The sequence below is a fragment of the Meleagris gallopavo genome, chromosome 14 (assembly GCF_000146605.3).
Source record: "Meleagris gallopavo isolate NT-WF06-2002-E0010 breed Aviagen turkey brand Nicholas breeding stock chromosome 14, Turkey_5.1, whole genome shotgun sequence".
Taxonomy (NCBI): Eukaryota; Metazoa; Chordata; class Aves; order Galliformes; family Phasianidae; genus Meleagris; species Meleagris gallopavo.
The window spans coordinates 5,278,765-5,292,036 of NC_015024.2; the positions used below are offsets into that span (position 1 = coordinate 5,278,765).

The window sequence follows — 13,272 nt, forward strand, 5'->3', positions numbered from 1 at the left end:
ACAAAAGTACATCCAAGATAGCAATTTTCATTCCAGTTATTTATTAATTCAAAAAAGACCTAAAATGTTCCAGTTAAAAAAAAAACAACAAAACCTAGTGAAACAGAAAGACCTATTGGATGTATTACTACTATAAGCATGATCCTCATTAGATGTGTAAGACAAATGGCTGGCAGCAGTAATAAAATCTCACAGAAGCATTTGAAGAGTGCTCCTCAGACACAGGATCTTTGTCAGAGTCAGGTTTCTGAACAATTTCTGGCACTTGTGCTGGGTTAAGTTGGCTACACCAAGGTAATTGCATCAAGCTCCAGAGAACAAAATTAGCACCTTCTGTGACACAGATTATGGAGTCAATCCAGTAAGAACTGAGATGCAGCACTGATATCCACAATGGCAACAGATGTTATTGGAAACAATACAGCACTACACTCCTGTAACAGAGAACTGCGAGACTAAATTTAAAAAATAGGACGCATGCAAGTTTCTTACCTTATAGACACTCTCCTGTATTCTTGCTTTTAATTTAGAACTCCCTGTTTTCATTCCAGACACCAAAATTGTATCTCCTTGCTTGGCAACTTTTTCCATCTCTGATATGTAAGAGGGTGGAATATAAGTGGATTCTAAAAACTTGAGTATTCTGAAAGGCAAAAAGCGAGCATAAAAATTAACCTATCTTTATAAACCAGTAGAGAAACACCACCATCTATTCCCAGCTATTTCCATGTTTTTTTGCAAATTTAAGATGTCTGCCTTGGACCAGATATCCAAATTTTACTTATTCTTGAATATATCTGCAGCTAATTTATGTGACTGATAAGTTTTTTGAAGCTTGTTTGCCAGCTTTCAAAAGGTATCAGAAAACTGCACGTTTTCAATAACAGTTCCTCAGTTTTTACAGTAAGTGTAGACTGCAAAAAAACCTGCATTACTGTGGAACAGCAGATGTGAAAGACCCCACAGCTTATGTTTATAAAAGCAACAGCTTAACAAACCAGAACACAACTTCGACCTCTATAAAGAAACTTGGGTGCATTTAATAAATGACTAGGAAGAAAAAAAGAAAAACAACAGGATTCCAGTGTACTAACTCTGTTTTATTTAAAACATGTTGGTGTCAGTGTAAAGATAAAACTGTCAGAATACAACAAGAAAATGTTGAGCAGTCCTCAATTTGATTTAGTTTAATAAAGGCGGAAACTGACATTTCTGTTTGAAGCCATTTTAGTTCCATTATTTTAAGCTGAAAACTAGAAAAATAAAATCAACATTACAAAATGGCAGAGCACATAAATAAAAAGCCAAAAACAAAACAAGGCATGAAGTGATCTGGTGAGAAACACAGGAGCAAAGAAAACCATACAACTTGATCTCTATTTCTACTGCTGCCACAGATGAGCTCTCTGACTTCTGAGCAAAAACTCCACCTCCTTTAAATGGACAGAACAGTATTTCCCAACTATACAAGGACACTGGAAAACACTAAACTCATTAATGAGTTAGGGGAAAAAAAAGAGCACTTCTAATTTCCAATCAATTTATTTTCAGAGCCAGAACTGGTAATGAAGCAAGCACCATGACTTAGTTATCAAGTGCGTGCTTTCTACTCATTGCCTTGACAGATGGAATTCAGTGATTTGTGAGCCGTACCAAGCTTGCAAGCAGCCTCTTGGTCCTTTCTCATTTAAAGGTTAGTTACTTTGAAAGCTATTTCAACGTTAGCACTGGGTGTTGACTGACACCTGAAGCAATCTGAGTTGAGAGAGCCCCTTTCTGGATTTTTTGCACAATACTCGTTCTCTAGTTACTGGATTAGAGATACCTGGAGATACCTGCTCATTAGCACTATCAGTTTTTAAATTAAATAGAGATGAAAGTGCCCAGGCTATTGAGTGGACAGTTCAAACAAACAACAAAAATACATAAACACATACTCCAACCAACACATAAGCATTATCTTAGATGCCCACTGGATAAACTGCCTAGAAATGGGGAAATATTTACATAGAAACTTAAAGGACAGGAGTTTTTTTTTTTTATATATTTGAGAACAACATAAATGAACTTACCGCAATGCATTGTGAGAATCTGAGAAGCCATCAGCCTCTGTGTCTTTTACTATCGTCCAGTCAAACACTAACCCTGCCAGTGTGCTGAAAGTGTTTCCTACAAACCAACAATTACATTGAAACAAAATTAATAACACCCATATAGCCCTCCTGGAACAAAACTTTTTGTTTCCCCTAGAATTCTCTCTTATCCCTAGGAGGAACCCTGTCCGTATTCTATCAGTATTTAGCTACAGAATTCACATTCTATTTTGCTTCACTGACAAGTGCAAATTCGAGATCATTTTGTTTTTCACAGAAGCCACTAGATTTGGGCTGAATGAAGGATAAGTGGAGACAGCTGCACCCAAGATATCCTCAGCACCAGCCACCCCTTTGACTACAAAAACCTTTCTATTGAATATTGGCAGGACTCAAAAAAACAAACAAAAAAAAACAAAAAAACAAAAACAAACAACCCCCCCAAAAAAACAAACAAACAAAACAAAAAAAACCCAACCCCTTTCACTTAGAAACGTGGGTCTGAGATGCCTTTTGGGAAACATGAGATCATAGCACTGATAAACTACACTTTCTACACTTTTTAACACCTTTTTTCTACAAAGCTGAACTAAAAGACTGCAAAATAGTAAACATTAAAAAGGAGCAAAATGGAATAAACAGACAAAGCAAAGATATTTCATGATTACAATTAAGTACAACGAGCTGCTAATCTGAAGGATTTTATTATAATTTCAGGGTAGGTCTTGCTCTGAACTGCAGTGTCCACTGGGACAAATAAACATCAGCATTTACTGTATTTTAAAGTATATTTTCAATTGTGTTCCTTCCTTTGTTGTTCGCAACTACAATAAAATAAGAATCAAAGAAAATGTATTCTCAGATTACTGTACTTTAAGGTTTACAATATCTTAAGGCCACAAAAAGATTAAGACAGAATTATACAACTTGTGTACTACACTGACTTTCTCATTCAACTTATTACAGATAGCCATTGTAGCAAATGGACAGATCAATATGATGGGAAAAAGTGTAACAACAAAGGATTGGCACAACAGAAAGGTGCTATAAAGGAAGGGAAGAAGATTGCTCTCTCGTACCTGAAGATTGCAGGGGAAAGCTCCACCAAGAAGGGATCTCCAACCAGAGATCCTTCCCCAGTGGCAGTTATTAACCCTTAAAAGAGGTCTAAGAGAGGTACAGCCAGGCTCCACTCTTTCCTGTCACACAGCTGAACTGCCTTCACCTGTGCTCCCAGGGTTGACTGGGTCCCTTCACCAGGTGCTCAATCAGTGGTTCAGGCCAGCACTCAACAGGTCTCATATAGCCATAAATCCCAAATAAATAGGATTTTAAACAAAAAACTCCAAATGTACATAGAAATATAATTAAAATTGCTTGGAATTACACTATTTAACATGTAGTCAAGTTTAACATTTTAATGATGCAAATTCTAGCTTTGCGAAGCTGTATTACACTTTTTCTTACTCCAATAAGAGGGGCAGTGGAGAAATACACTCACTGACCAAGATGTCCAAAGTTCTCCCATCTGCAAATCTTTTCATCAAAAACATTTTTTCGATTAAAGAAACTGATTTTCAAAGCTTTGAGTGTTTTCCAATCTCTGAAACTTAGTCTGGGATGTTTAGTCCTAAAGCTTGTAATAAATAACTTCCTTCAGCTTCTTTTCACTCTAAAGTAAAGGTTCATTCTGGCTGTTAAACCTCTGCTCCTGTTCAAACTCTAACTTGGATAGTGTCCAAGGGAAATTTGTCCATCAAGCACGCTTGAGAAGTTGCAGAAATATCAAACCAAGAATCTGGTATAAAAAGAAATTTACATTATTAGCATACTGCCACACATAATCTGGTAATGTTGGTTTTACAAATAAACTGATACACGATGGGCTCGTTAACTACCCTAAATGAACAAGTCAAGCGTGTAGAGCTGTTTATAACCTATCATTTCCTTCCCACTAGCTGTCCTAAATATCATTTAGTTTGCAAGAGTGTTCATGCGTACATGAAAACAGACTGTAGAAAAAGAGCATTTTTTTTAAACCAGTACCACAGTTCTTTCTGATGGAATAGACAATGAAGAGCAGAAGCTTCATGCTCTTAATAAATACGGATTTAAGCCACATACACTGACGTTTATGAGCCTAAACTATGCTTCCCAATAATGAGTGCTTCTGTAATGATTAAGGGACTGGTGATTGGTCCTTAACATCTCTGAATGTCCTGCTAGATGTTTGGTTAGACTCAAAATGTCCCTTCATAAAATTATTTAGATTATCACAGTCAAAAGGAAAAAGAGAGAAGAAAAGTAAAACTGACTTCTTCAGAATCCTCAGCTTAGTTAAATCCTAACATGATATTTCAACAGAACAAGTACTGCAACTTCTTACATCATATTCTTACTCCTGAAGGTATAATTGCTAACAGCTGACATCTTTATTTTACTGACTTTAAATTCTAATTTTCAAAACTACTCTTAGCACTACCATGAATTGTCCTGGGCAAATAAGGAAAAAAGGCAGGGAAAAAACATTGGAAATCAAGTAGCATTTGATTTTCCTATTCAGGTAGTTGAGCATGTAGGTTTTATACCTAAACAAAAATCAATAGATTATTGAATAAGTTATCCAGAAAACTTCCTTTAGATTACTCAGCTTGGCTTTTAATATTCAATATATCAGACAACAAAGTGTTTCAGCGATAATAAATTGCTTACCTTCTGAATCTAAAGCTTGAATTTTTAGCTCTAGAGGTGAATCTTCAAGATAAAGCTCTCTTGTTGTGGATACGATTTGTATGCCATGAATTATATCAACTATAGCATCGCAACGAAGAACCTGTCCAGTCACTTCAAGAGAAATCACACAAAATCAGTAGCACTGGATGTGCTCATCATCCGAACAACATCAGTAACAAGACAAAATACACTTCAAATTTAAGTTGATGGTGCAAGACATGGCCATTGAAGGAAGTGAAATTAGGTCATGACCTTGGCTAAGAAACACTCGGTCAAATGTTTGGCTAAACAAGCAGTAGAGAGAGTAGAGAAGCAGTTCCCTCCTTTACAGTTCCCTTCCTCACTTAGAAAAAATCTTAAACATTTTTCATTTCCAACTACAGTAACGGTAACAGACATTTTCTGAGTATATATTAAGTGTTCGCTCAGTGCAATTGTCAGATACAGCTCACATCCTAGAGAACTTAATGACTGCTACCCAGAGACCGTAAAATCCTATGTCACTATGATTTAGTGACTGCAAGATAATTATTCAACCATCTGTTTTTGCATATCTATCATTCTAAAAACTAAGCAGGTACATTGTCTGACAGACATAAAGGCAATTTCCAGCCTTCTAAAAGACAAGCTGTTTTCAACCATCACCTCCATGTATTATTATTTTTTAATTAATTACCTAACAAAAGTTAGAACTTACTTGTATCTTCAGCAAAGATGATACTTGTCAGACGTGTGGGCTGTGAGGACCGTGCCTGCACAACAGCTTTCTGGGAACACTGGCGCTCACCCTGATCTGCAGGCTCTATGCTTGCGACCTCCGGCCTGGTGGATGACCTACAAGATTAAATAGTTGTATTAGCAGTGTTTTAACTACAGCCATAGAGAAAGCAAAAGGCTAGCATAAAGCCATCAAAATACTTTACATTACACTTTCACTGGAGCTGAATTGCAACAGCTCCTCAGGGACTTCAGCAAAAGCAAGTTTGGCCTGAGAATGGGAAAAGCACAGACCAGAAGCCCACCAGAGCCAAGGCAGACAAAAGCGGTGTTCTCCTACTGTGACAACTCCACAGGTGGGTGCAATTCAGCCTCTTAAGAGCTATCTCCAGCTGTTTACGAAGTTACAAACCCTCCGGCCTGATCACTTAATACAGTTCTGATGGAGCCAATTTCCTGTCTGACAAATGCAATCTAAACCATTTGGTAGATTCCCACCTGGTAAAGATGATGACATTAATTGGATTCTGACTTTTCCTTGGAAGGAGGTTCAAAAACATCTACCTCTTATCTATGAGAAATATCTTATAAATCAGCAAAGATTTGGAGGTGGATTGCAAACCAACAGCAGTACCACACATGCCCGTATTCGGAGGCTGATTTTACTTACTTCTGTTGCTGGTATAACCAACCAATCCAAAGGAGTGAAGACAGCTTTCTTGTTGACTAACAACATACTCATTTCATAAAATATCTCAATACACTCAGCTTTCTAAGTGATACCAGTCACAGTCTGGGCAAACACTGACCACTTGGCCTGGAAGCACTGGAGAAACTTGGGAGACAAATCCAAGCGTACAAAACAATATATCTATTTAACCAAAAATCTATCCAGCTCAAAGCAGCCACTGAGGCAGGAACATTGCCTTTCTCACAGGAACTTCACAAAACAAGAACAACTCTGTTTCACCTCTCTGATTCCCTGCATATGGGTCTGGATTTTATCCTGTTATACCTGTGCAGGTAGCGAGGCCCCAGAAGCCTGTCACCCAAGGGCACAAAAGCCCAGCTGGAACATTTTTAATTGTGCCTGCTATTTGGAGGCACACAGGTTCATTAGACACCACAAAGCATTATAATATGCTTATCTTGGGCAAGATCCATTAATTCAATGAATTATTAATTCATAATATTGGTGTGCCTCCAGCAATGTCTTGCTTACGGAAAGACCAGTCTTAAAGGATTTTAAAACAACAGTCGTAACTGCTAACTTGGAATTTTCAAAACGTTTGATTTGTTGGATTTGAGATACCTAAGCAACGCACACAAATATAAACATATTTTTATACTGGCTTTACACTGGTTCTAAAATAATGCTGTGTTTGTGTATTACTGGCACATTTACATCTGCTATAAAGCTACTTATTTCAGAATCACCAATTCATTATTTTCCTGTTACTCTGTAGCTTCCTAAGCAAACATGAAACAGTTTGCCAACATTTAGCAAGTTCCCTAACAAGATTAGCATTCACACCAGGCAATCTTTTCTCCCATAGGCTTTTTAAGCTGAGCTTGCAGATCTGACTTAATAAGCATTCCAGCAGTTTAAAATAAGCATGTACCTATGGAATTGAGTTGTATACATTGTTCAATATTCTCTGCCATGAGGATTTTTGATTAATTGAAGATTTGGATTTTTTAAGTCTGAAATTGATTGTTTACAACACAACAGGAGTTTCGCTGTATTTGTTCTTTTAATATATCATTAAGTATTTCAGTACATGACAACTACAGTTAGCACTAATAATAGCATTACAGAACTAAACTGAATTACAGAATAATTTTCACATTAGAAAAAGGAACAAAGAAATAGTTTGAGTTAAATTTTAGCTGTAAACTTAGATAAACTCTACAATTATAGAGAAAATTCTAAGCTTTTACGGCTGGACATGGGCTAACTCTTAATTGACACTACATTTTTGATTTTATTACTGACAGGATGCCTGCTTATCTGAGGCAATTACCTGAACTGGGTAGGTGACGTAGAGCCTACTGAGACTAACATCATAAAGCAATTTGCATGATGTCTGTTTTGTTTATTTGCTTGTTTTTTTAAACACCAAAACCACAAAATATTTGATGACCCCTCATATCATTTGTCAACATCAAAAAAACACACTGTTTTCAGATACGTCTGAGTCAGGGTCAAGCACAGAAAGGATAAGGCATAATCAAATAGACTATGTATTATAGTGGCATTACTGTGCTGCAAGACACAAAGGGCTTGCTCTTGTGTCCTAGACAGACAAGAAACTTCTACTTTAAAATGACACCAAAGAGTGTAAATTATATTATCTTCCACTTACAGCAGGTCTTCAGCAGCACGACAGTGTGTGCTATATATTGAAAGCTAGGCTTGCCAGAGGTCAAAATTAGATCCTGAGAAGCAAGCAATGGGAAGCATGTCTGGCACTAGCTCTCAATCTCATATCAGCCTCTAGAAGAAAGAGCAAAATGGGGGGGGAGGGAGAGAGTACTAGAAAGAAGGATGAGGTGGAGGTGAAAAAAAGCTAAGAGAAGTGCCAATATTTATTTCCCCATGAATAAAATCCTACTTACAGAAAAATTGACAGAAGTTGCAATAATGACAGCCAGCCCTCTCGCTCATTTCCATTTCATTCATAAGCTTTTCTCCCTTGGACACAGAACTGAGTGGCAAGATTACACCTACGGATCTATCCAGCTCCATTCCTCTATTTTTATTTACTGTTCTATGATATCACATATGAATACTTCAAGGATTATATTTAATCTTCTTATCAGCTGGTTTAAAGATAAGGCAAACATTATTTCCCCACGTCCAGGAAAACGCTACTGATTTGCATTGCTTCCACATATTACATTGCTTTGTCAGCTCATTGGACTAAATGTAACTGATTAAATGAGCAAAAATCCACCTTTGCAGAGATGTACCATAACCAAATTGAATATTTCAGAATATTCAGGTACGTAGGTGGATGCACAACCAGAGAAAGCAGACAGTAAAGGTTTTAAGGAGTTTCATAGGACTAGACCGACCAATGCAGAACTGCCTTACTTCTGCTCATTTTGTATGCCAGCAGCGTTAGCCCACTCTAGAGGCTAACACTGCTGGCATACAAAAAAGAACATGAGGCAGAATAGCATACAGGCAACTGTAGTTATATGATAAAAATTATATTCCTAGAGAACTGAGGATATGGGAACTGATCCCACTCCAAAAAAAAAAAAAAAAAGCACAGAGGAAATCTGGTAGTCGCCTCAAATCTTAAGGATTTGTAACTATCCAGTGGGAGATTATCTCTATTGCTCACTCAGTCCTCTCATAGGATGTTTTGCAATGCACTGGGAAAACAAAAAGCAGCAAGAAATCCTCTATCCAGTTCTGTTTTAAAGGCAAATGGAAACATCACACGCCACAAAATGAGCCAAGAATGAAGCTTTCACTCATGAGATTTATAAAGTGATTGGTTGACATGGCATTAACTTCAGAGGAGGCCAAGTTAAGCCAGTGGTGATTGTTTTCACAATCCAACACAGCCCAGCTAACTTGCATACTTTGTCAAATCAACAGGTGGCCCAAAGCATTTTACTGCAAGTGCTTATCTTTGTGTCTTGCCTGCAGGAGGGGAAACAGCATGCTGCACTGTCCCCCTGCTAGTCAGCTCGGTGTTTTTGAACTGCAAACATGCAACTAAAAGAACGCAACAAGTAAAGGTTCCCCTACATACGTTTTTCTGACATTAGCTTAACCTGATTTCAAAATAGAAAATTAAGTGAAAAATGGTAGTTTCATTCTGAAACAGACTTCGCATTTTGCATTATTTCAGACTATCCAGCCTATGAAACCTTGTCATATGTGGACACCCTGCAAGCTTAGATGATCCACATCCACACGAGAGCAAAACTCGTAGAGCAATTCATAGATGTCCAGCAATGACAGCTGCCAAACTAACAAGCAACACAAATGCCTGCTCTCCCTGTCCTCCTTCCTAGGCAGGACGTGCTCCGATTCAGAAGAAGCTTCCCCAGGAGTAAACCTGCACTGCAGGTTAACACATTTGCTAAGAGAAAAAAGCACAACTACTACTTGTACCTCTTCAGCTCTGACAGAACTTACCAGGCACTCATGCCACCCTCTCTGGTTTCAAACCACCATAACACCAATGGTGCAGAGCCACAGCAGCACAGCCTGCCTCCGTACCCAACCTCAGGCTGATCCTGAGCTGCTTCTACATCCACAGGAGCTCCCAGTGGAGCTGAGAAAGCACCCACTAAAGCGTGGGCACCTCCCAGAGGAGAGGGAATGCTTTGCCACCCTCTACAATGGCCCTGCCAAGGGGAAATGCAGTGCAGGTGGATACCAAAGGAAGAGGTAAGAACAGCAGGCAGTAACAATCACTACATAACGAATATTTTTATAGCAAGGGAAGTGACAATCAGTGTCTCACACTAGAATTTTTCAGTTAGAAACTCAGACAAGGCTTTTGTAGACTCCTGCTAACACAGGTATCCAGGAAACAACAGCAGTGATGAAAAAGCTGAATATCTTTAGATTGTCAGCAGCAAAACAAGGTTACAGACTTGGTCAGCAACCCTGCTGTGTTATTACAGAACACTGCAAGCCATCAAGTATATCTCATGGAGTGATAAGATAAATTTACAAACCAATAACAGAAATGCAAGATAAGGAGTCAGAGAACGAGCTTTGCCAGCCATCGCTGCAACAGCAGCATTGAGCACAGGCTTTGGTTTCTCAGAAAGCACCATCCATGACAGCCCAAACAGCACCGAGCCACTGCATCTCAGCCAGCACTCTGCCACGAGGGCAGCAGCTTCAGTTCTGCCACCAGCAGCCTCAGCAGCACATACGAAACCTTTCAAGAGAAATCAGTTCAACGTCATTACACTGGCAACAAGCATTCAACAGCCACTATCATCTTTGCATAGCTGTAACCTTTCCATAAGGAAACTGACCACAGCAATCTAAATTTAATCAGTTGTATTTCCCAAATGTAACTTCAGAAGCTCAGCTTTCCACTGATTCTTACCATAAGCCTTAATTCTAAAGACATGAAATAGTACTGTTACAAACATGTCAACACATATAGATGCTACACATAACTTCTGCTAGAAATACCCTGCCATGCTGTATACCTTCAGGGAAAATGTTTTTGCTTTCCATTCTCTCCAGTTGTCATTATGTTGAGGCAGATTTCAAGGAGAGAATTCTGCTTCTCAATGCTTTCAATCTGCCAGGTGTAACTTCAGGATTAAGATAATTAAAAAATAGATAAAAATGTGATTTAAGTGCTGAATATATCACATAGGATGTCTTATCCCAGAAGACAGTACTATGTACAAAACTTACAGGTAGGAAAACCATGTGTTTGAAAATAAAGATTTAAAAAAAGAAAAAATAATAAAATAAAAGAAGGAAAAGAAAAAAAGAACATAAAGGCAACCCAAAGACCCGAAAGCACAAGCAACTTAAAAAAATATATATCAAAAAACACCTGAGGAATTTTCAGCATCACAGTGATTATTTTGATCATTTTGCAAACCTCCTGCTTTTGGAGTTAAACATGGAAAGATAAGCTCCAAAGGGAAACTAGAAGAAATTAAGTCACAACATGTCATAGACAAGAAATTGGGTATGGACCCCGGATGCTTGGCATGACTAATGCTGCACTTCAAATACTCAAAAGACAACTCTGGAAGATAGATGCTGATAACATGAGAGCAGCTTTCATATGCTACTTCCCACCCTACAATCATTAGACATTAGCATTAGACAACTTCAGTTCCTTCCTTCCTCAGGCCCCAAACGTATAATCTCTGTTTTTACACATGGAAATCTAACCCTTCTTTTACAGATACGGTCACTACTTCTGAGCTCATTAATATTGGTACTTCCAAACTTCTGCAGTTTAATGGCCTCTCTCCGTTAGCAGCTACTACCAACAGCCTTTTCATAAAGTACAGGAAACTTGTCAGCAAGTCAATATAGACTTGCCCCTGCAGTCTGTATCTTTCTAATACCCTACAGCTCAAGGGCAAGGATGCAGAGAGATGCAGATGCAGTCTAGCAAACACACAGAGCATGACAAGTATTACTGCTTCCGCTCAGTCCCACACACACAGCTACTGCTTCCTTCTAACCGTTTTGCAAGCACACGTTGAGTTTTACCACCCACATCCTGCCAGTCCCTGCAAAGCAGAAGCGAGCAAGAACACATTTACAACCCCAGTACAGAAAGTGATGGCATCCTGTATGAAGCTGGTATAGGTTCCTCAATTCTCAACCAGAATTCATCTCTGAAGACATACAGAGGGAGAGTATGGAAACTGCTGAAGCCAATGTGCACAAGGTACGTGACTCATGGCATAATGTGCTCTGTAATGACTACAGATCACCCTCATTTGATCTCTCTCTAATGGACCAAGTATGGCATTTCTCTAGAGCACAGTCTTACCCCTCCACCTGTAGACCTTAGTATGATATACAGGTGCCCACATACTTCTGACAGTGTCTGGCACGTGCAGGAAGAGCAGCAGACAGCCCAGCATCAGCCAGCCGGTCACTGGCAGAACAGGGAAGGCTGCTCACACCTCCCAGACTTTACTAGTGCTTAAATGAGTTTGCTCCCACCTTTCTAGAATGTACTTCACCCCCCACAGCAAAGCCCTTAGGGACTCGCTTACCTCCAAAGACTACAGAAAGGAAAATCCCTGCACTTTGCCACTAAAGCAGTCCATGTAAGTAAGTTACATCACCACGTGCAGCTGGCTCTAACTTGCTTCTGGCCAACTCTGGATACTCCAATATGTGGAATAACACCTGAGTTACCACAGACCTAAACCACAGAACTACACAGGGATAGGAAGGGTGGTAACACAAATAAACTGATACAGTGAAAACAGACCTAAAACAATGTGCTTCAGTAACTGCCAGCTACCAAGTAACAGCTGAAAGCTGTCAGCACCTGTCTGGCCTCATCCCGAGCATATCCTGGCTGCCACAGCTTCTTCAACAGAAACTTCCTGCTCATCTAAATTATAGTTTAGGCATATTAAAGAGAAGATAAGGAGCTGATAGCACTCATTTAACATGGAGGCCGCGACACAGTTTCTAAATCTTTAATAGCTATTTGTCGTTCAGTCCCTCGCTCGCTTTGGTAACCAAACCCCGACCCGGCGGTCTCTCGTTACTCAGCGAGGAAGGGGCATTTCTATAGCGGTGACGGAGCGCTCAGCCCAGGCGGCGTGCCCACACCTGTGCTGCTGCAGAGTGTGAGCGGCAACAAGGCTGCAGTGCGAGGACACGTGTGGGAGCAGGGCGGGAACGGCCTTTCCCCTCGGGGATTCCGCACGGGGAGCGGGCGGAGCGCCGAAGCGACATGAGCCCGTCTGGCGGGCGGCCTGGCGGCACGGCTCCCGCTGCGGCACAGCGCGGTGCCCGGAGGTCGGGGCTCGTGCTTTCTCTGGGCGGAGGGAGGGAACGCCGCAGGTGCAGCCGGGAGAAGTGGCGGACAGAGAACGGCGGCACCTGCACTCACCATCGGTAGCAGCCTTCGCTGGCCTCCAGCGTGAAGTTGACGCGGGTGCCGCGGGTGAAGGGCAGCAGCACTTTGGGGATGTTGAGCTTGGAGGAGGCGGCGAGGCGGTGGAGAAGGAGCAGGAGGAGCAG

General features: G+C 40.1%; 1 protein-coding gene across 1 annotated transcript in view; it reads right to left on the minus strand.

The window, feature by feature from the left end:
- NUP210 (nucleoporin 210) overlaps nucleotides 1-13,266 on the minus strand; it is a gene marked incomplete at its 5' end in the record, with an annotated part of 61,065 nt that extends 47,799 nt beyond the window's left edge. The window contains 5 exons of the mRNA XM_019620031.1: nucleotides 493-643; nucleotides 2,073-2,169; nucleotides 4,806-4,937; nucleotides 5,524-5,660; nucleotides 13,142-13,266. Of these exons, the coding sequence (XP_019475576.1) occupies nucleotides 493-643; nucleotides 2,073-2,169; nucleotides 4,806-4,937; nucleotides 5,524-5,660; nucleotides 13,142-13,266 (642 nt within the window). The remainder of the gene's footprint in view (nucleotides 1-492; nucleotides 644-2,072; nucleotides 2,170-4,805; nucleotides 4,938-5,523; nucleotides 5,661-13,141) is intronic.
- Nucleotides 13,267-13,272: the final 6 nt, after the last annotated feature.